The sequence below is a fragment of the Gymnodraco acuticeps genome, unplaced genomic scaffold, assembly GCF_902827175.1.
Source record: "Gymnodraco acuticeps unplaced genomic scaffold, fGymAcu1.1, whole genome shotgun sequence".
Lineage (NCBI taxonomy): Eukaryota > Metazoa > Chordata > Actinopteri > Perciformes > Bathydraconidae > Gymnodraco > Gymnodraco acuticeps.
Genome location: NW_022991499.1, coordinates 156,493 through 180,873, shown reverse-complemented (window position 1 = coordinate 180,873; position 24,381 = coordinate 156,493). Strand labels below are relative to the sequence as shown.

The window sequence follows — 24,381 nt, the reverse complement described above, 5'->3', positions numbered from 1 at the left end:
TATGTTCAACGTTCCAAGCAAACGAGTGCTTTTGTTTTGAAATCACTTCCGCGAGTATCGCGCCCCCCCCCCCCGCTACAATGACCATTAGACCATTTAGTAAGGCAGACACTCTTCCGTTTACTTGTTTAATAAAGAAAAACAAGTGGTCCGTAGATACACGGAGTCATCTAACCCTAACCCTCTCCCTCCATCATGTTGATTTGAATCAGAAGTTCTGAACATGAGCCCGCCCCGCTCGACCTTCTGAGCCAATCACAGCGCAAGAATGACCTGCCTTCCGTTTCAACCATACTCCTTCCGTTTCCACTATACTTTCTCTCTCACATAGGCCTACATACATTCTTCTCTCACGACACATACATATATTGTCTTCACACATACATACATTCTTCTCTCACATACATATATTCTCTTCAGACATGCATATTATAAAATATATGTATGTAAAAGGAGAATGTATGTATGTAAGAGTGAAAATATATGTATGTAAAAGGAGAATGTATGTATGTAAGAGTGAAAATATATGTATGTAAAAGGAGAATGTATGTATGTAAGGATGAAAATATATGTATGTAAAAGGAGAATGTATGTGCGTGAGAGGACCAGTATGAATTATGGCCTGTACGGCCCCTCATAGTTCCTCCCTGACTTCCATCACTTTCTCTCTCTCTCTTTCTCTCTGCCTGTCCTGTCTCTTCCTTGCCGAAGCTGATCTTCGACTGACGTAGTCTCTTCATTATATCTGAGTCAGTGTCAAAAGAACACAATACAATGTTATATCTTCAATGTTTTACTCAAATTGAAATGAAAGAAAAGCATTACAACGTTTGTTAAAAGGTAATCATTCTGACATTGGATGAATGTAATTAACATTAGCTCTCTAGCTAATTTATTCACGCAATTTAAACCAAAGTATAGCCTATAGAGCAATATAAGTTAGTGTGCATGTTGTCGGACGTCCACTGACTAACGTAGAGCGTTCACACAGGATCTGCTGCTCATATGATGTCCTGTGAGGAACAGAAACACAAGCAGCTCGCTGAACTCAGATACCTCATCTCCTCCGCTGCAACGATACAAGCCCGGGCTGCTGTGGTTTGTTGATACATGTGGTCTTCTTCTGTTTGCTTTGATCGGGGCTGCGTAGTTACGCAACAGCGCCCCCTTCGTCAGTAAATGGAAGTACTACAAAGAACCCCGTTTAGTGCCGTTATTTCACAAGTTTTGTTATATACACAGTTCGGAAAATATAACCGAGGTCCGGACCTCGGGGACCTCAATGGTAGATACGGCCCTGGTCACTACCCGATCTGCAGCTCTGCCCGATCTGCAGTGCGCATGTGCGAGATGGTCCGCCATATTGGACAACTCCGGACGGCAGCCCAAGTAGGACAACATTGACACAGTGGCTTTTCGCAAAACTCAAAAGGAAAACTCGAGAGAGATGAGTTATTGTTATTACAACGTGACTTCACTATTATTTAACAACTCTTTTTATTGGGTTCTTTTATTTGGGGTTAAGTACATTGTCAGAATAAGTGAGAAATTAATTTAACTTCTGTTAGACAGCTATATGCCATACATTTTTGCACACATTCACAGTAAATATGTATTCAGTATGATAGCTGTCTAACAGAAGTTAAATCCATTTCTCACTTATTCTGACAATTGTAGTGCCGTGAAAAGAGAGTCGGAGGCGGTGTATTAAGAATGGAGTTCCAATCTTTATTATCCATTACTTCAGAGAGGTTAACACATGCACTGCTCTGCCATGATGAGCTAGCAGGAATGGCAGCTAAAGCTACAGGTGTTCCCCACTAAAGGGTCCGTGTGGCAACACAATAAGCAAGGTGAATTATGTCCAATAACGTGTCACCACACAATATAATTAACCCCAAATAAAAGAACCCAATAAAAAGAGTTGTTAAATAATAGTGAAGTCACGTTGTAATAACAATAACTCATCTCTCTCTCGTTTTATTTTTGAGCTTTGTCAAAAGCCACTGTGTCAATGTTGTCCTACTTGAGTTGCCGTCCGGAGTTGTCCAATATGGCGGACCATCTCGCACATGCGCACTGCAGATCGGGCAGAGCTGCAGATCGGGTAGTGACACTGACAACGGCAGTGTGCAGATGGGGAGCATGTTAGCTTAGCTTGGTAGCTTCAGCTAGCTCTGGAACTTCCAGCTTGGTGGCAGCAGGTCCCGCCTCGGCTCCGCCTCTTTGCCCTTATTTGGAGCAGGCGGGAGTTGAACTCTGACGTCACTGTCGAGCAGTTAGTGGCCGACTCCGCCTACTAAGGGCTTCACGGCAACTCTGCAGAATCCTATGGGTGACGTCACGGACCCTACGTGACCCCTACAAATGTGGTGCTTTTATCCGGTGTGTCCTCATCCTTCTCAAACGGGTCATAAACCACCGTACTATTTAAAACTCATGCAGAGAGTTAGGTTGTGGACAAACTGTCCAAAAATCAGCTCCTCTTGTCTTTTCCTAACCAAGACGAAAAGACGAGAGGAGCTGATTTTTGGACAATTCGACCGGAAACCAGGGTTTCTTCATTACCCCCAGCTAACATGCTAATATGCTAACGGAGACCCTGAAACACAACTTCAGGTGCTGGCCTTCACAATAAAACATACGGTTTTCTCTCTTCACCTTTCTCTTCTTACAAATATAATACTACAGGAAGAGGGGAAACACATATAATATTAAATAAACCGGTTTCTCTCCGCAGCTCCATGTCTGTGTGTATCTTAGAGGTTTAGGTATTGTCTAAGGGGAAATCATAGCCGTTTTTATTTTGAAGTCCTCTGCACCGGAAGTGATGATCCCGCTCTTTCTAACGGAACCAGATCGTGTTTCGTGGGTTCTCTCTCCATCCATGGTTCTCTCTCGGTGTTCCTGATGAAGTGTGTGTGAGCAGCTGATCCATCCATCGTCTGTGTGTCTGGATGAACATCTGACTTTGTGCTCTTTCTTCTGAAGCCTTTAGCTCGGACTCTAGAAGCTAGCTTAGCATGCTAGCTGGTAACACGCTAGCAACACAGAGTGAGAGAAACGGGAAGTGGTGATTTAGTAAACATGAGTGTTGTGCTGCTCTCGTTGGTGAAGCAGCGACTCACTGCAGCTGCTGAAGAGATCTTTGTTCTGTTTGAAAGAACGATAGCAGAGTACGAGGAGGAACTGTCTCGTTCAAAACAGGAGAACGAGAGACACCGGAAACTACTGGACGCTGTTTTACAGCCTCAGCTTCAGATCCATAGAGCAGGTCTTTACTAACTCTCTCTCTCTCTGTATATATTTCAATAATAAACAAATCCTTAGCATCACAAACAATAACAAACAATTTAAACTTGTGAATTTGATAAACTCCTCACTCCCTCCTGTCTTTATCTTGGTTTCATCGATGAATACATGTACTAAGATAAATATGAACTCCCTTTTTATTATTTAGAAAAGTGCTTCAGAAATCAATAACATAAATGTCTTATTAAATTATAAACCAAAGTAAATCAATTGTATAGGTCTAGCCCCCCTATATAATAATACTAATAATAATAAGACTTGTATAGCGCTTTTCAGGAAACTCAATGACGCTTTGACAGAGAATAAAAAAATATATATCTGTGTGTGAAATTGTTCCATCCTCAAAAACTAATGCTTCTGCAGTCTCGCTGCAGCTTCTAGCAATGGTCTTCTGTTGAAAAAAGGACACTGACTGTCCTGAATGTGGCATCACTAATACCCCTTTCACACCAATGCGGTTCCAGGGCCGGTTCGGAGCTGGAGCTTGAAAAGCACCGTTTTTCCCTGTTCACTAACCCTAAGCCTCTAAGCTCCGGAATCCGGTTCGTTTCAAGCACAAAAAAGTTATCGGTCTTGAAAGACATCCGCCTTTCCGCCAGCTTCAACATGATCTGTGGAAATAACATTGAGAATCAGTTGTAATGTTATACCAAAGTAATTAATGCTGCCAAGCTGGGTATTTTGAGCTTGGCGCATGCAGAGGCTAACAACAGCTAGCTCTAACACCGTCGAATAGGACGTATATTTACCTTCTTTCTCCTACGGAATCGTCGTTGAAGTTGATGATGATCGTAAAGAACTTTTGAATGTAGCATGTAACGACTGTAAAGTTGGTAGTAAAGTCGTCCCATTTCTTCCATTTAGTTTCGACTTCAATACAATCGGCCATTGTTGTTGTTGTCGATGTGAGGGGTTTCCGCGAGGTTTGGCTTTATGAAGCAGGCACGCAAACGGTTACGTCATGACGCAAACGATGACGCAATGACGCAGCACCAGTCGGGCTCTGAGCGGTGTGAACAGAGCGGGAGCTGAACCGAAGAACCGGTTCCGAACCAGAAAAGCTCCAGCACGGAGCTAGAACGGGAAAAGCCTTGGTGTCAGTGTTTCCGCCAGACCAGGGCTGAGAGGGCGCCCACCCTGAGAGCGGGGGGGGGGGTGCTTGAATTTTGAGTTGAGCCGTCCCTTATAGATACTGTCTTTTTACGTCAGTGAGCCGGATCATTTGGCTCGGCTCTTTCAAAGCGCCGGCTGTTTCGGCTCCCAAACGGCTCTTCATGTTAAAATAGTAACTCAAAATAAAACGTTTGTATTGATTTGTTTAGTGAACTTTTTGGCATTGCATTTACAACTCTCCGGCAACAGATGGGGTGCTGCAGCCTCCTCAGCACTCCCCCTTCCCGCGTCCCTGATTACTGCATCGATGCAGAATCGTCCACGTCTGCATCGCGATGTAGAAACGATTAATTTCAACACCCCTAATACATATAAACAAACTGCTACGAATTTGAACGTTAAGAAAGAACATTTTTTTTTTTACAAGGAATACAGATTCATTTAATTCATATAGTACATTAATACAAAATAAAATATCATATGTATACATCAGATATATAAGATGTGATAGCTGGTGTATCAGGTCAGTCCGGTTCCCTCAGACTGTGGCAGGCAGAGACAAACTGTCCTGCAACAATGCAGCTCTCTTTATATTCCCCAGTACTAGTTTTAGTTTTCGGATCAGGGGGTCACAGGTTCAAACCCCACTGCAGTCAGCATGTCGTTGTGTCCCTGAGACACTTCACCCCAAATTGCTCCTGTGGGGATTGTCCACAGTATTGAGTATGTAATTCGCTTTGAATAAAAGCGGCTAACAAGTAACATGTCATGTATGAGTCCAAGTACAGGTTTAGCAAGGCGGTGAGAGATGCTAAACGACTACTCTGAGAAACCCCAACACCAGTTCTCAGCTCACGACTCTGCAGACAGGTCACAAACTGTTGACGCTGCCATCTTAGGATAGGAATACCGTGAACATAGTTTACCACATGACAAAAGAATAAATACAATAATACACACTGTCGGCGTTGCTTCCACCTGAAGTGACACATTTATTGCGCATTTCCATTTCATCACGGCAATACAGGAAGAGACTTTTAGTATAAGAGTATCAAATAAACAGATTTGTGTCTTATAATTCGAAGTGAACGGCCGATGCCTTGCTATCCGGCAGTGTTACTACGTTTTAGATCAGCGACAGTACTGACTCACCTGTTGTCCTGAAACTCTCCAGGGAGTCTGGAAGAAAAAGGTGTAATTGACAGACTATTGATCCAACAGAAATACACAGTGGGCGGGACATAGAAAAACCATAGGCAAGCATGTAAAATAAGGCGTGGATAATTCTGATACTCTACAGTTTCTCTGAATATGTGTTTCCTGTTTCCTGCAGACGTCCAGCAGCTGGTGGTGGTTAAAGAAGAGGTTACCCCTGAGCAGCAGGAGTGGAGCTCCAGTCTGGACCAGGAGGACCCAGAGCCCCCCCCACACATTAAAGAGGAACAGGAGGAACTCTGGATCGGTCAGGAGGGAGAGCAGCTTCAAGGGCTGGAGGAGGCTGATATCACCAAGTCCACATTCACTCCTGACCCTGTGAAGAGTGAAGATGATGAAGAGAAACCTCAGTCCTCTCAGCTTCATCAAATACAAATTGAACACCTGGAAACAGAAGCTGATGGAGAGGACTGTGGAGGACCAGAACCAGCCAGGAACTCAGATCCAGAGAGACATTTACAACCAGAGACTGAGGACAACCCTGGAGACTCTTCTGAACCTGACACTGAAGACAGTGCTGATTGGAAGGAGACCAGAGAACCAGGTTCAAACTCTCAGAGAAATAAACAAGACCGTGTCAGTTATTCAAGACGTAGTGCAGGAGAGAAAACATTTGGCTGCTCCGTCTGTAAGAAATATTTTAATCAGAGAGGACATTTAAAGGCCCATATGAGAATCCACACAGGAGAGAAACCATTCAGCTGCAGTGTTTGTGACAAAAGATTCACACAGAGATCTCAGGTCAAAAGACATGAGTGTGTTGGTCGTCAGTCCTCACAGCTTCATCAAACTGAGGAGAACAGAGAGGCAGAGCCTCCAGCCAGCAGCTCAGCTGAACACATGGAAACAGAAGCTGATGGAGAGGACTGTGGAGGACCAGAACCAGCCAGGAGCTCAGATCCAGAGAGACATTTACAACCAGAGACTGAGGACAACCCAGGAGACTCTTCTGGACCTGACACTGGAGACAGTGGAGATTGGAAGGAGACCAGAGAACCAGGTTCAAACTCTCAGAGAACTAAACAAGACCCTGTCAGGGATTTCATTTCATTTTTATTTGTCCCGCTCATGGTACGCAAAACCAAATGTACAATAATTGCCACAAAACATGACTACCATTTAGCGAAAAGGAGCAGGGAGAATAAAATATTATGTGACCTGCCCCTTTCTAAAAAAAACAAATAAATACAAATAGATGGTCTGCCCTTCATAATAATAAAAAAAATGTCACAGCCAAACATAACAGTATCTTAGGATACTAAGAGAAACACACAAAAAAAAATACTTATTTCCCACTTGACGGTTAACGGAAAGAAACAAAACACCAAAACATCACATGTATAAGGAAAATAAAAGAAAAGTGCAACACCCTCATCTGAGTCCTACTGGAGAAGAAGGTGGAAAGCGACGCATGATGATAATAACAATAACAACAATAACAATGGCAATGGGACCCGCAAATACAGAGGAGACATCACATCAAAGACATCAAAAACATAAAGGACAGAGTACATCGACTTATTCACATTCTGCTTCATATAGTCCCATCTTTCTTCATTTATACAACTTCTTTAACTGAAAAATACATATACAATTCTTTAGATCCTTCTGTTGAGAATTCCACAATTGTACACCAACTACCGAAATACACATTTGTTTAAGAGTAGTCCTTGCATATGGATGCTTAAAATTTAATTTCCTTCTGTGGTCTTCCTTGTCTGATCCAAAAACAAACAACTGTTGTAAATATGCCGGTAACATTCTGCTCTGAGCATTACTGATGATGTCTGAGCTCAGCTGTCTTTGAGTTTCAAGAGTCCTGACTTCAAAAACAGTCTGTTGTTCTCTTGAGTCAGCTTTATGAATTATTCTTACTGCCCTTTTCTGTAATATTGACAATGGCTTTATGTTGCTCATATACGTGTTGCCCCACACTTCTATACAATAAATGAAAAATGGCAAAATGAGTGAACAGTACAACATCCTCAATGCCTTGTGATCTAGCAAATACTTTACCTTGTTTAGAACAGAAATATTCCTAGACACTTTGGTTTTAACATGTGCTATGTGTGATGTCAGGTTTTCATCCAGCGTCACACCTAAGAATCGAAATTCAGAAACCCTTTCAATAGAAACTCCATCAATGGACAGTGAAATGTTTTCATCTTTTTTTCTATTAGCAAAAACCATAAACTTTGTTTTATTCAAATTTAGGGTTAACTTATTTTCATCAAACCATCTTTTAAGTTTGACCATTTCATGTCTAATACACTTTGCTAAAATGTTTAAGTCATCTCCAGAACAAAATACATTTTTGTCGTCTGCAAACAACACAAATTGCAATAATGTTGACGTTTCATATGTCATTGATGTACAACATAAAAAGTTTAGGCCCTAAAACCGAGCCCTGCGGGACGCCACATTCTATGTTCATACACTCCGATGTACTACCAGCAAATTCTACATATTGTTGTTTGTTATCTAAATAACTTTTTAACCAATCTAGAATACTCCTCTCACTCCGTATCTATGTAATTTCGAAATGAATAGGTAAAGGTCTATGGCAGGGGTGGCCAACCCGCGGCTCGCGAGCCGCATGCGGCTCGAGAGCCAGTTTCATGCGGCTGTTCAATTCATATTGAATTGTATATGTGTGAGTGTGGGGGAGAGACACGGACTCCTGACAGTTAGACCTGATATTTAGTAGGTCTGTTAAGTATTGAATGCTGATCATTCTGACGTAATTTGGCCGGTCAAAGTTGTTTGGGCACGGATAAAATCGCTCCGTTACTTTCGTCCCGGCTCTCCCTACGTGTGTATGTGTGGTGTCAGGTGTTAGTATGAGAGGATGACAGCGCCGCCGTCTAATTTTGATCAGGAGCGAAGCGGAGGGGTCTAGATCTGCATGAAGGGTGTTATTTTCCCATTATCCCGCTTATTACATGGCCACATTCTCAACAAAGTAACGATATGACTCCCAATATTAATTGAAATGCTTTTATAGATTTAGAAAATGTTTTTATTGATTTAAAAAAATAGTACGCTATTATTTATTTAAAATGACATGCATCCGCTAAGAGAAATAGTCCGTTGTTACTGTTTGAACGTAGCAACGGCAGGAACTGCTTGACAGCGGTCTGTCTGTTCTGGATTAACAACGTGTCACGTGTTCTGAATTGACCAATCAGAATCGAGTATTAAACACTATCTGACCATGAATTGAGTTTGATCCTAAAATGGCAGGGAAGAAATGCACAGCTAAGCGAAAATATGAAGACGAACATAGGACGTTTTTAGTAGAGTGGGAGAGTTCATATTTTTTTATCGAACGCAATTGCAAGCCATTTTGCCTTATATGCCAGACAGCATTAACCCATTTCAAGGCTTCAAATCTTCAGCGCCATTTCACCTCACTCCATGCTAACATCGACCATGACTTCCCAAAAGGTACGGAACTTCGCAAGCAGAAGATAAACACCTTGAAAAGTCAGGCAGAAAAGCAGACACAGTTTTTCAAAAAAATAACGAAGCACTCGGAGACCGTAACACTTGCATCTTATCAAGTTGCTTGGAACATAGCACAAGCTAAAAAGCCGTACAATGAAGGGGAGTTTGTTCAAAAATGCCTCAGTGACGTGGTTGAAATCTTGTCTCCAGAAAACAAAAAACTGATACAAGACAAGCCTCAGTTGGCAATATTTGCACGATCAGTCTCAAAGGATTGTGTTATAAAAGAAGAACTCCTTGATATTGTGCCATTAAAAGACAGAACCCGTGGCATCGATGTAAAAGAAACAATGATAAATGTGTTTGTGAAAGCAAATGTGCCCAAGCAGAAACTAACTGCAATAGCCACGGATGGAGCGCCATCAATGGTCGGATCTGTGAACGGGCTTGTGGGGCTGTGCAAAGCTGACAACACATTTCCCGAATTTTGGAATTTCCACTGCATCATTCACCGGGAGCAACTTGTGTCCAAATCACTGAATTTAGACAACGTCATGAAGCCTGTGATGGAAATCGTAAACTACATCCGCACGCATGCTCTTAACCACAGGCAATTTAAGAATCTCATCGCTGAACTCGACCAAGGGCTTCCAGGAGACCTGCCGCTGCACTGCACTGTGAGGTGGCTTTCTAAAGGCAAAGTGCTGTCTCGCTTCTTTGAGCTGTTGGATGCTGTGAAACTGTTCATGGAACAGAAGGACAAGGATTATCCGGAGCTCTCAGACCCCAAGTGGATTATGGATCTGGCCTTTTTGGTCGACATGCTGTGTCATCTGGACAGACTGAACCTGGATCTGCAGGGAAAGTTAAAAATGCTGCCTGACTTAGTGCAAAGTGTATTTGCGTTTGTTAACAAACTGAAACTGTTTAAGACACATCTTCAAAAGGGAGAATTAGCGCATTTTCCCTCTCTGCTAAAAGCAAGCGCACAAGCCACCGGTGCCAACCGGAAAAAGCAAACAGCCCGTTATGCAATATTGATTGAAACCCTGCAGGAAAACTTTGCGACCCGGTTCCATGATCTACATGTGAAAAGGCCACAGATTACGTTCCTCGTCGATCCTTTTAATGCTGAGACGGACTGTTTGAAAGCCCCGCTAGTCAAGGACGAGGCGGTGGCGTCAAACGGGCTGCGCTCAAGCTACTTTCAATGTTTGGGTCAACATACAATTAATAATAATTCCTTACATTTATTATAGCGCTTTTTCAATGACTCAAAGCGCTTTACATATACACACATTACACATATATTATACATGCAATGGTCAGATACTGTGGACAATACCCACAGGAGCAAGTTCAGGTGAAGTGTCTTGCCCAAGGACACACCGGCTTTACAGACGCAGCAGCGGCGGGTTTCACCCCTTGATCTGATTATCATTGCACAGCGCACTGCGCCACACCGTCCATCTTCACGCCTCGAGGTCATCGAGGCGCTTTTACAAGTACACATTGGTATTATACATGTACTGTGGACAATACCCACAGGAGCAAATCCGGGTGAAGTGTCTTGCCCAAGGACACAACGGCCTGACGCAGTGGCGGCAGGAGCGGGTTTCGAACTGGAGTTCCCCAGCACTCCCCCTTGATCTGATGATCGGATGCACAGACCACTGCGCCACCCGTCTGTGAGTCTGTGTTTTCTACCCTGAAACATGTGAAATCCAAGCATCGATCTGTTCTGACTGACACACATGTGAGAGAATTGCTTCGAGTGGCCACAACGGAATACAAGCCAGATTTGAGGAGGATTGTTCAAAGCAAGGAATGTCAGAAGTCTCACTAATTTAAAGTAAGATAACAAACCTTTTAAATTTTGTTTACTGAGAGTTTGTGTGTGAGTGCACACAATGTTCATTGTTATGTTGTTATGTTAACTGGCCTCTGAATACTGGTAGGAGAGGTTTAATTCAATTTCTGTCAATATTATGGTGTGTGCCATTTACAATAAATCTGTCTGAGCAGAGCTGTGTGTGTGTCTCTCTGTGTGTGTGTGTGTGTGTGTGTGTGTGTGTGTGTGTGTGTGTGTGTGTGTGTGTGTGTGTGTGTGTGTGTGTGTGTGTGTGTGTGTGTGTGGCCTAGCATTACTATACTTGTGGGGACCTAAATCTGTTTACACAGTCACGTGTGGGGACTCGCCTCCCTCAATCATTAATTTTAGGGTGAAGACTTGGTTAGGTTTAGGGTTAGGGTAAGGTTAAGGTTAAGGGTTAGGGTTAGGCATGTGTTGGTTATGGTTAGGGTTAGGATAAGTCTCCAGGAAATGCATGTAAGTCAATGTAATGTCCCCTGAAGTGATGTATACGGTGTGTGTGAAGTTTTATATTTTCATTTTATCTGTGAGAGAGAGAAGGGAGGAAGAAAGTGAAGGAGCACAGAGAAAGGCTGAGAACAAAAGAGAGAATGAGGGAGGGGGGGTGCACGTGCTTCTGTGACTGTGTGTTTGTTGTGGCTCTTTGCAGTAACATAGTCAAAATGTTGGCTCTTAACCTCTGACTGGTTGGCCACCCCTGGTCTATGGTGTCAAATGCCTTTTTTAAGTCAATAAATACACCTATTGTGTATTTCTTTCTTTCTATAGCTGTTGTAATTTCTTCTGTTATTTTCATTAAAGCTAAAGCTGTAGATCGATTTTTCCTAAATCCATACTGACTCTCACTCAATAACTCATTTCTTTCAATAAAACTATCAAATTTTTGGACAAACAATTTCTCAAGGACCTTTGAAAATTGTGAAAGCAAGGACACTGGTCTGTAGTTGGTAAATTGGCTTTTGTCCCCTGTTTTAAAAAGTGGGATAACTTTAGCTATTTTCATGCTATCTGGGAAAATACCTGTCTGAAATGAAAGATTAAAGATGTAGCTTAGCGGTTTAATTATGCAGTCAATAGTCGTGTTCACTATTGTCATGTCGATCCCATCACTATCTGTCGAAGTCTTATTTTTGCATTTGTCTACAATGGATCTAATTTCAATTTCGTTTATCTCTCCCAGAAACATTGACTGCAACACTTTACTTCCCCCAATTCCGCCATCCTCTTTTTGCCCATCGTGTTGTTTTGGAATAGTCTTTGCAAGATTAGGTCCGACATTTACAACAAAAGAGTTGAATTCATGTACCACTTCATTCATGTTTTTTACAACCTTATTTTTGTCATCAATGAAGTGACTGGGCAGGCAGTGGATACAGATTTATTTCACATAACATTATTTAAGATTTTCCATGTGCCCTTGATATCATTTTTCTTTTCTTTTAACATATTATTATAATATTCTCTTTTTGCTTGTCTCATTATAACTGTCAACTTATTTTTATATGCCTTGTATTGCTTTTCAATTCCCTTTGTCCTAAATTGTATGAAGTCTTTATAAAGGTTATTTTTCTTCTTGCAAGCATTTTGTAAGCCCTTGGTTATCCAAGGCTTTTGATGATAAGTACCTTTATATGTACCGAGTACAGTGGGACAATGTTTGTCATACAGTGATATGTAGATTGTTAGGAAGGACTCATATGCAGCATTTACATCTTCTACATAAACCCCTCTTCACTCTTCCTTTAAGAGGTCACTCCTAAATTTGTCTTTTGCTTCAGCAGTCCTTACCCTGACATATCTACTGCGAGTCTCTTCCTTCTTTTTCTTTAATTGCCAATCATATGCTACAAATACAGGTAAATGGTCGCTTATGTCATTTATTATTAGCCCACTCTTAGCACTGTTTTCCATGACATTTGTAAAGATATTGTCGATCAATGTTAAACAAGTTGATGTTATTCTACTGGGCTTAGTGATTAGGGGATAAAGCCCCCTGCTGTACAAAGCATCCAGGAAATCAGAAGTTGTTTTGTGTTTAGATACATTTAGAAGATCGATGTTAAAATCCCCACAAATAATACATGTTTTATTTTCATTTAGGCCATCCATTAATACTCCTAAACTATCTTTAAAAAGCTCTACATTTGATCCTGGTGCTCTATATGCACAAGTCACAACAACATTTCTCTTCCTTTCCATTTCAATTTCTATAGTTATGCATGCCATTAAATCACAATTGACATTTTTTCAACCAGTGTGCATTTTAGGACGCTGTCCACATAAAGAGCCACACCCCCTCCTCTCTTATTGGTTCTGTTGATATGGTGTAGCACGTAACCCTCAATTTGGAAATCAGTGACTTCGTCTTTATTTAGCCAAGTCTCCGATATGGCAATTACTTTGAATTTACTTTTAAATGTATGTAGGTATTCAGTGATCTTATTAAAGTTTGCATACAGACTCCTGCAGTTGAAATGTATTAAAGAAAATGTATTTTCAAGTCCAACATTGTCATTAAATTGATCATCGGTATAATATTTACACGAGTCACTTATATGATTAAACACATGATTCTCTGAATCGATATCATAATCAAAATTGTACATGTTATACTCTGTGTTGTCAAATCTGGAAAAGATTCCGAGTGGCTCAGTCATTTATGTGTTGTTATTGTTTTCCATGTACGTCTGCAGTTAACTCCCTCCACACATACCTGTTCATTCCTTTGCTCTTTCATGCCGATCAAGCGAGTCAATTAATGTCTTTACGTCCGACATCAGCTCACATCCTGGGGTTCTCCGGTTCCTGGAGTGGTGTGTCTGCCATCCTGAAGCCTGAAGAGTAGATTCCAAGTCCGGTTCTCCTGCTGGACTCTCCATGTTGACACCATACTCCAGTAGACCCTGTGCCGCATCTTGTGGGTTGTTAAACACCCTGACTTTTCCGTTTTTCTCGAATAATTTCAGTTTAGCAGGGAACAGAATGCGGGATTTGATGTTTCTTTCCTGGAGCTGCTTCCTTACTTGTCTGTATTTTGCGCGCTCCTTGAACACTTGGGTGGTGAAGTCCTCATCAAAGAAAATCCTGCAATCTTTCACCCTAATGTCCTTCTTTGCCCAGGCGGCTTGTAGCACCCTTTGCCTCACGTTGTAGTTTTGGAAGCGGACTATTATTGATCTGGGACGGTCGTTGTGCCCAGTGAGATGCCCCGTTGCCCGGTGAGATGCCCCGTTGCCCGGTGAGATGCCCCGTTTTCCGGTGAGATGCCCCGTTGCCCGGTGCGCTCTCTCAATGGGAATTTCGCCGCTCACATCCAGTTTCTCGCGTATTAAGTTTCCCACAAAGTCCATCATGCTATTTCCCTCACATTTTTCGGGCACTGAATAAATCCTCAGGTTGTTCCGTCGTTCCCGGCCTTCAAGTTCCTCACATTTATTTTCCAGTTGCTTTTGCATGCGTAAACTGTGAAGGAGTACTTTTGTCATACCGATTTCACGGTCTTCATTTTCTGCGATTCTTAATTCTGCTGCATCCGCTCTTATTTTCAGCTCTCCGAAGCCTTCTCTCAAGTCGTTTATTTCCTCCTTCAATACTCCAAAATTCCCAGCAGTTTCCATGCGGAATTCTCTGATTTCTTTTAATATTTCAGAGAGGCCTTCCCCTCCCTCCTAAGGTATTTTTGCCTCAGGCGGATTCATTGTGCCGGCCTGTTTCTGTTTTTCTTTCTGGCTGAACCGTGTTGACATTTCCCTTTCCTTTTCTTTACCTTCTGTAAGAAAAAAAGTATTTGCGCAGTCAACCCGCCCTATTGTTACACTCTCAGTTCCCGGATTCTTACAAAATAACTCAATTGTTTGCAGCGTGTTTTCACCTCCGCACCAGCTAGGCAGCCATCTTTTTCAACATAACCAGATTCAAGACGTAGGACTGGAAATAAACACTTTAGATGCTCTCAGTATGCGAAAAGATTTGGCCGCAAGTTAAGTCTGAATAGACATATCATAATTCATACCGGAGAGAAACCATTTACCTGCATAATTTGTGAGAAATCTTTTGCGGAGAGAAGAGATTTAAAGACACACATGAGAATCCACACAGGACAGAAACCGTTCAGCTGCAGTGTTTGTGACAAAAGATTCACCTGGAGTTATCAGGTCAAAAGCCATGCGTGTGTTGGTCGTCAGTCCTCACAGCTTCATCAAACTCAAACTGAGGAGAACAGATAGGCAGAGCCTCCAGCCAGCAGCTCAGCTGAACACCTGGAAACAGAAGCTGATGGAGAGGACTGTGGAGGACCAGAACCAGCCAGGAACTCAGATCCAGAGAGACATTTACAACCAGAGACTGAGGACAACCCTGGAGGCTCTTCTGAACCTGAGACTGGAGACTCTTCTGAACCTGACACTGAAGATATTGATTATTGTTAGGTTTAAACTCTTTGGGTAATTCCCAGTAAGTCGTATATAATGCGATAACTAGACTGTTTTTGATAAAAAAAATGTTTGGTCCAAGTAAAGAGAGGACCAGATCCGGCAACATTTACAACCAGAGACCGAGGAGGTTTCCATATTGGGTTATATAATTAAAACAAAAGATAATAGTCAAATATAATTTCGTAGAATCCACAACGTAAAATGCATGATATGTCACATAGCTCTATACTTATATACTAAATGTCCACGGTTTGTTAAACTGACGTGAAAGAGTGTAAGGTCTGATATAGCTTATCACTAAAGGTGTCACTATTCAGCAGAGGGAAGACACCCTTACTCTCACAGCAGGAGGCCCCTGACTCAATGGGATATTACTGTAAGCTTTTGTTTAGTCTTTGAGGCCAGTCGGGACATGTCCAGTCTCACACCTGGAAGCATTGACTCTTCTCCACATACATGGGTCTGTTGGTGTGTATTCACTTCTGCTTCTGTTGGTATGATATAAAAGCAGCAGCTGCGAGAGGAAAAAAGGTCTTAGGGTTCTTAACTGGGAATCTCTCCCTAGATGTTACATGTATCTGTTCGCTATTGTTCCAGTCAAATGTCTTTGTTTTGAGTCTTGTATACAGTCCAATGTTCCAACTTTCTGTTGAGTTGTGTTTCTTGTAATCTCAATTTATGAGTCAAGTTATTAGATCAAAAAGATTTCTTCCATGATTGTTACCCATTGGTTTTTCGTTGGTGGTGCTTCCTTACTCCAATTTCCTAGTGAAAGCTTTCTTGCTGGATATTAGCAGATAATTTCCTCCGTGAATTTACATACATAGAGTACCAAACTACTTTTAGAAACATCATACCCTATTCTTTGACATATTCCATACATACCATTTCCCAAAACACAATTACAGTTTTTTTCAGTGGCGAACACTAAAATCTCACATGAAGCAAAATGATTTAATCTCACCCTCAAAGAGCAAAACCTCAGCTCAAATCTCCAAAACTCTAAACACATTTTCTGCTCTGCACCAAATTTGCAATTCAACTTGGCACTTTTAGCAAAACACTGCACACGGTTCTCAAAGTAAGACACAGGCCCTTTCTCATTTCACTAATATTACCCCTCCTCGACTCCCCGAATCCTCGCTCCTCCGCTAGTGACCCGGAAATGAATTTCAGCGCGCCGTGTTGAAGGACATCTCATTTCCCTAAATGCACTTCGAGGATCGAGCATCTCTGGAGGAGCTATAACCGAGGAGAGAGGAGGCTCTCTGGAGGAGCTATAAACGAGGAGAGAGGGGCTCCCTGGAGGAGCTATAACCGAGGAGAGAGGAGGCTCTCTGGAGGAGCTCTAACCGAGGAGACACTGATGGATCCTCCGCGGGTGTATTTCCGGCCACAGCGATGTTTCAAAGAGTTGTGACGCACGGCCGGACTTATCTCCGCCAATGACAGCTCTGCATGCATCCCCTGGATATTATTTTATTAACTGCTTTCATCGCAATGCGATGTTTACAGAGAGAACAGCTGTGAGGTCTTCTGCATACCTTTGTTGTAAGAAGTGGTTATTTGAGTTACTGTTGCCTTTCTATCATCTGACATTTTTCAGAAAATAAGTCAACATTTTGAGAAACAAAGTCAGAATTTTGAGAAAAAAGTAATTATGAGATTTTCAGAAAAAAGTTAGAAATGTTGAGATAATAGTCAGAATTTGGAGACTCAACTCGCCTGACCTGAACCCTGTAGAGATTCTATGTATTGTCGAGAGGAAGATGAGGCACACGAGACCCAACAATGCAACCTGGGGAGCATTTATGCATCGTCATTTACATCACAAGTTAGGGGAGTCATGACTCTTATCCACAAATCAGTGCCCTTTCAAGTTTCTAATGTAATTAAGGATACATTTGGTAGTTGAGTGGCACAGTGTGCGTTGGTCTTCGGATCAGGGGAGCACAGGTTCAAACCCCACTGCAGTCAGCATGTCGTTGTGTCCCTGAGACACTTCATCCCAAATTGCTCCTGTGGGGATTTCCCACAGTGTTGAGTATGTAAGTCGCTTTGGATGAAAGCGTCTAACAAGTGATATGTAATGTAGACATGTGGTTATCCAGGGATCACTGCTCTCAGTTACTTTGAATTTGGTTAACACATATGGCCCCAATACAGATGAGCCTGGCTTTTTTACAAATGTACTGTATTTCTTACGCTTGCATCTCTCCCAGGAGAATATATAATTGCAGGGGACTGGAACTGTACACTAGATCCAACCACAGACAGATCTACAGGTGTTCAAACTCACACTAGAAGTGGAACAACTATTCAACATTTAATTCAAGAGTTACATTTGTTAGACATCTGGAGACACCTGAAACCTAATGATATTGCTTACTCGTCTCACTCAAGTACTTTTCAGACATATTCGCGGATAGATTTTTTAATCTCTGCAACGTTATGTTAAAAAATACAGGACTGTTACTATGGCAGTATATTCATATCAGACCATGGAATATGTTGTATGCTATACATGGACGAGAACCTTGTTAGAGATCCACCCAGATGGAATTTAAATCAGAAAGGGCTATGTCTCTATATGTGGGGACAGAGATAGATAATTATTTCAGGGATAATACTACACACGGCATGTATCAAGTGGGATGCCTTCAAGGCTTTATGAGAGGACATAATTAGTTATACTGCATCCAAATCCAGAGAGTTACGCCAGAAAAGACAGAAGCTAGAGTCCAAAATTAAAACTCTTCAAGACCAGGTATAGGGGAAAAAAACCCTGAAGTAGAAAAATAACTATTGCTCTTAGCCTAATATAATAAATGATCGGCAGCCAGGGCAGCATCCAGCATGCTTAGGCTCAACCAAACATTCTACGAGCATGGGGAAAACCTGGCAAACTTTTAGCGTGGCAGATCAAACAGCTTGAAACAAGGAAGAACATCACTTCCATTATTAACAATAACGATGACACAAGAATAGACCCTACTGAAATAAACAGGGAATTTAGGAAATATTATGAAAATCTGTATCAATCCCAAGTCAAATATGACCCCCAGACCCAAAAAACATTTCAGGCTGAATATTCCATCTATTTCTAAGGAGTTTGCAGAGATGCTAGAGGCAGATCTTAATGAGGAAGAAATAAGAATCACTATAAACGGTATGAAAGCAGGAACATTAGCAGGACCAGATGGTATACCAATAGACTTGTATAAAAAATGTAAAACAAAATTACTTAAACCACTGTTTAGTGGTTCTTTAGTGGTAACCTACCCAGTGTTGGGTGCGTTAATAACACTACTGTCAAAACCAGGAAAGCCTAGCAACAGATGTGAACATATGAGACCGATAAGTGTACTAAATTCTGACCTCAAAAATGTATGTAAAGATTTAGCGAGAAGGTTACAAGAAACACTACCCAGTGTCATACACAGGGATCAAATGGGTTTATTCTGGGTCGCCAAGGATTCCACAACGTTAGGAGGGTCCTTAATATGATTCAAGGCTTGGAGACGCCGAAAAGGCTTTTGATAAGGTGGAATGGTCCTACCTATTTAATACTTTGGAAAGATTTGGATATGGGAATATCTTTTTTAAATGGGTTTTATATATTTAAATCCTACAGCAGAAATATTAACTAACAAACATATCAATCAATCAATCAATGTTTATTTGTATAGCCCAATATCACAAATGTTACATTTGTCTCAGTGGACTTCACAGTTTGTACAGAATATCAGTATGACAATATGACACCCTCTGTCCTTAGATCCTCTGTCCTTAGACCCTCTGTCCTTAGACCCTCTGTCCTCAGACCCTCTGTCCTCAGACCCTCTGTCCTTAGATCCTCTGTCCTTAGACCCTCACATCGTACAAGGAAAAACTTCCGGAGAAAACCCACAGTTTAAAGGGAACATGGGAGAAACCTCAGGGAGAGCAACAGAGGAGGGATCCCTCTCCCAGGACGGACAGACGTGCAATAGATGCCGTGTGTAAATTGAAAAGATAATACATTTGCAACATAGGTAGTCCAAATGTTTGGAAATGCATGTGTGTATAATAGGAAGATGAAACCACGAGGATATCCATCCAGGACTTATGATCCAGGACCACAGTCACGACTCAAGATCCAGGGCTCGCGATGCAGGACAGAGGAGCGCAGGATCATCCATGACTCCGGATCCCGGCGTATATAGACACCAAAAAGAAAGACATTTGGGGAAGCTGGGTTAATCGGAACATGAGAGTACACAGGTATAGACAGAGAGAGGAAGAAGTAAGATGTCCCCCGACAAACTAAGCCTATATCAGCAAAACTAGGGGCTGAATCTAATCAGCCCTAACTATAAGCTTTATCAAAAAGGAAGGTCTTAAGCGCACTCTTAAAAACGGATAGGGTGTCTGCCGCCCGAACACAAACTGGAAGCTGATTCCACAAATGTGGAGCTTGATAAGAAAAGGCTCTGGCTCCCATTGTACTTTTAGAGACTCTAGGAACAACCAACAATCCTACATTCTTGGAACGCAATGCCCTAGTAGGACAGTAGGGTATAATGAGTTCTTTAAGGTAAAATGGCGCCTGCCCATTAAGGGCTTTGTAGGCGAGAAGAAGAATTTTAAATTCTATCCTGTGTTCTATAGGGAGCCAGTGTAAGGCAGCCAGAACAGGAGTAATGTGGTCCCTTTTCCTAACTCTGGTTAGTACACGAGCTGCAGCATTTTGAATCAGCTGAAGCCACTTGACTGACTTCTTGGTACACCCTGATAATAAAGAGTTACAATAATCCAGCCTTGAAGTAACAAATGCATGGACTAGTTTCTCTGCATCATTTTGAGGCAAGATATGCCTGATTTTTGCAATGTTACGTAGATGGAAGTAGGCAGTCCTTGAAATTGATTTTATGTGGGCGTTAAAGGATAAATCCTGATCAAATATAACACCAAGATTCCTTACAGTCTCACTGGAGGCCAAATTAATGCCATCCATAGTTAGTATATCCTTAGATAATTTGTTTCGTAGATTCTTCGGGCCAAGTACAATAACTTCAGTTTTGGTCGTGTTTAACATCAAAAAGTTTAAGGTCATCCACGTTTTTAAGTCCTTGAGGCAGTCTTGAATTTTATTTAGATTATTAATTTCATCAGGCTTGATTAATTCAGATAGATAGGACCTAAACCAGCCTAAACCAGTTCCCTGTATGCCAACTAAGTGCTCTAGTCTTTGCAATAGGATATCATGGTCGATAGTATCAAATGCAGCACTCAGATCGAGCAAAACAAGAATAGAGACAAGTCCCTTGTCAGCGGCTATTAGAATGTCATTTGTGACTTTAGCCAGAGCTGTCTCTGTGCTATGATGTGTTCTAAAGCCAGACTGAAAATCTTCAAATAAATCATTGTTTTTTAAGTAATCCCACAGCTGTTTTGCGACCGCTTTCTCAAGAATTTTTGAGAGGAACGGAGGATTAGAAATAGGTCTATAGTTGGCTAAAACCTCTGGATTGAGGTTGTGCTTTTTAAGAAGAGGTTTTATCACTGCTACTTTGAATGATTGTGGAACATAGCCTGATAATAAAGACATATTCATAATATTTAATAAAGAAGTGCTAATTAATGGAAACACTTCCTTCAACAGCTTAGTTGGAATTGGGTCTAACATACAGTCTGGAGTGGCAGATCATGGGAGGACAGCCAGACCTTCTGGCCGGGCTGGTAGTCCGGGGCTGGAGTGCGATGGCGGTCTGCAAGTCTCTGGTTGTGAGCAGCAGTGCGAGCGAGAGCTGCCCGAGCTTCATGCCATACTCTGCGGGCCCGCCGAAGATGCTCCTGTGCTGAGGGAACTGCCACATCCCTCTCCCTGGTAGGAAGAGAGGGGGTTGGAACCCAACAGAAGCCATGAATGGAGACATCCCTGTGGCGGAGCAAACCAGGGAGTTGTGGGCATATTCAACCCAAGGCAGGTGGGAGGCCCAGGAGACTGGATGGTGAGAAGAGACACAGCGAAGGGCTGCCTCCAGGTCCTGATTAGCACGCTCAGTCTGGTCATTGGTCTGCGGGTGGTAACCTGATGACAGACTGGCCGACGCCCCCAACGCCCGGCAAAAGGCTTTCCAGACTCGAGAGGCAAATTGCGGACCCCTGTCAGAAACAATGTCCTGAGGAATGCCATGCAATCTAAAAACATGCTGGGTGATTAGTGTAGCAGTCTCCAGAGCAGAAGGTAATTTAGGTAGGGGAACGAAGTGTACGGCCTTGGAAAAGCGGTCAACAATAGTCAGGATAACTGTATTTCCTTCCGATGGGGGAAGACCCGTCACGAAGTCCATGGCGATGTGAGACCAAAGCCGATGAGGAATGGGAAGAGGGCGGAGAAGACCAGCAGGGGCGCGGTGGGATGCCTTACTGCGGGCGCAGATGGAGCAGGCGGCGACATACTTCTTGGTGTCAGAGGACATGGAGGGCCACCAGAAGCGTTGCTGGAGGAGGCATAGAGTCCGAAGTGCTCCTGGATGGCAAGCTATCTTAGAATCATGTCCCCACTGGAGCACTGAAGATCTGGCGTGCGGTGGAACGAACAGCCGACCCGGTGGACAATCCTCAGGAGTTGGATGGTCCTCTTGGGCCTCCTGGACCACCCTCTCAACCTCCCACCTGGCTGCTCCCACCACCCAGGAGGATGGAAGAATGGTCCCCACGGATGGCTCCTCAACCGGAGGAGCAAACTGACGTGACAGGGCGTCCGCCTTGATGTTCCGTGAGCCTGGCCGATAGGTGAGGCTGAAGCTGAACCGGCCCATAAAAAGCGACACCGAGCCTGGCGAGAGTTGAGCCTGCAAGCAGAACGGAGATAAGATAAGTTTCTGTGGTCAGTCCATACCACAAACGGGTGAGTCGTGCCCTCAAGCCAGTGCCTCCATTCCTGCAGGGCTTAGGCTACTGCCAGAAGCTCCCGATTTCCCACATCATAGTTTATTTCTGCCGGGGAGAGCCGGCGGGAAAAGAAGGCGCAGGGATGCAACTTCTGGTCGGAGGCTGAGCGTTGGGAGAGGACTGCCCCTACACCAGTGTCGGAGGCATCCACTTTAACCACGAAAGGGGCTGAAGAATCAGGGTGAGATAACAGGGGCAGAGGAAAACTAACACTTCAACATAGCAAAAGCAGCCTCAGCTTCAGATGACCACACAAAGGGAACTTTAACTAAGGTGAGCTTGGTGAGTGGGGCGGCTGCTCGACTATAGTCACGAATAAACCTGTGGTAAAAGTTGGCAAAACCAAGGAACCTTTGGAGTTGCTTTCTCGTTGTAGGAGTGCCATTTGGCCACTGCCATGACTTTGGCAGGGTCGGCTCTGATCTGCCCCTTCTCTACCACAAAACCCAGGAATGAAACAGAGGAAACATGAAATGCACATTTCTCAGCCTTCACATAAAGTCTGTTCTCCAGAAGTCTCTGCAGCACCAACCTCATGCGTTGGACATGTTCTTGGGGGTCACGAGAGAAAATTAGGATATCATCAAGATACACAAAGACAAATCTGTTAAGCATATCACGAAGGACATCGTTAATGAGTGCCTGAAACACAGCAGGGGCGTTAGTTAACCCAAAAGGCATAACTAAATATTCAAAATGTCCCAGGGGCGTCTTAAACGCAGTCTTCCACTCGTCTCCCTCCCTTATCCTAACTAGGTGGTAGGCATTTCGGAGGTCGGACTTAGAGAAGATGGTGGCTTGATGGAGGAAACCAAAAGCTGAGTCTATGAGCGGGAGAGGATATTTATTCTTCACAGTGATGTCATTCAAGCCCCTGAAATCAATACAGGGGCGTAGAGTCTTATCCTTCTTGTCAACCAAAAAAAAACCCGCCCCCAATGGAGAGCGAGAAGGGCGAATGAGACCAGCAGCAACAGAGTCAGTGATATAAGTATCCATGGCCTCCCTCTCCGGCTTGGAGATATTATAAAGTCTGCTCGAAGGCAAGGGAGCACCGGGGAGCAAGTCAATGCCACAGTGATAAGGTCGGTGAGGTGGTAGAGACAGGGCACGATCCTTGCTGAAAACCTCCTGGAGGTCATGATACTCAGAGGGAACTGACGTGAGGTCAACAGGTATGGAGGGAACAGGTTTGGAAGTAACAGTGGTGGGTATGGCAGAGTGTAAACAGTGAGAGTGGCAGAACAAACTCCAATTGACGATGGATAAGGTGGCCCAGTCTATGTGTGGGTTGTGGAGTTTAAGCCAGGGGAGACCTAACACCAGCGAAGAAAGGGGTGAGGGAATGAGATAAAGGGAAATGGTCTCGTGATGATTACCTGAGAGTAACAATGACACTGGGGCAGTACGGTGAGTTACACGGGCAAGAAGCCTACCATCAAGGGAAAAAATGTTCTTGGGCTCGGGAAGGGGTTCTGAGGGGAGATTAGACTGGAAAACAACATCAGAGTCAATAACATTTTCATCAGCCCCTGAATTAACTAAGACTTGGAGAGGAAGGGAAACTTAAGAACTAGAACCCGTACCCTTTAAATGGAGGTGATTAGCGTGGGAAGGGGAGACAGAAGTATGGCTCACCAGCGCCCCTCCCCTGGCTGCTGAGCCTGCTCTTTTGGCCGAGCGGAGCAGTTGGCTCGAATGTGGCCAGCCTGCTGGAAGCATGGAGGAGGAGGAGGTGTGAGGGGGGGAAGCATGGAGGAGGAGGTGTGAGGGGGGAAGCATGGAGGAGGAGGTGTGAGGGGGGGAGCAAGGAGGAGGAGGTGTGAGGGGGGGAAGCACGGAGGAGGAGGTGTGAGGGGGGAGCATGGAGGAGGAGGAGGTGTGATGGGGGGGCATGGAGGAGGAGGTGTGAGGGGGGAGCACAGAGGAGGAGGTGTGAGGGGGGAGCACAGAGGAGGAGGTGTGAGGGGGGAGCATGGAAGAGGAGGAGGTGTGAGGGGGGAGCATGGAGGAGGAGGTGTGAGGGGGGAGTATGGAGGAGGAGGTGTG

At 43.4% G+C, this 24,381-nt stretch overlaps 2 protein-coding genes across 2 annotated transcripts in view; both read left to right on the top strand.

Annotated features, from left to right (window-relative positions):
• Positions 1–24,381, top strand: part of LOC117533163 (zinc finger protein 665-like) — a gene marked incomplete at its 3' end in the record, with an annotated part of 136,044 nt that overhangs the window by 91,170 nt on the left and 20,493 nt on the right. The window lies entirely within an intron of this gene.
• LOC117533164 (zinc finger protein 543-like) lies at positions 2,845–15,186 on the top strand. Its single transcript, XM_034196808.1, has 3 exons — positions 2,845–3,274; positions 5,759–6,381; positions 14,941–15,186. Exons 1-3 carry the CDS (start codon positions 3,088–3,090, stop codon positions 15,184–15,186), a joined length of 1,056 nt encoding a protein of 351 aa, XP_034052699.1. The 5' UTR covers positions 2,845–3,087.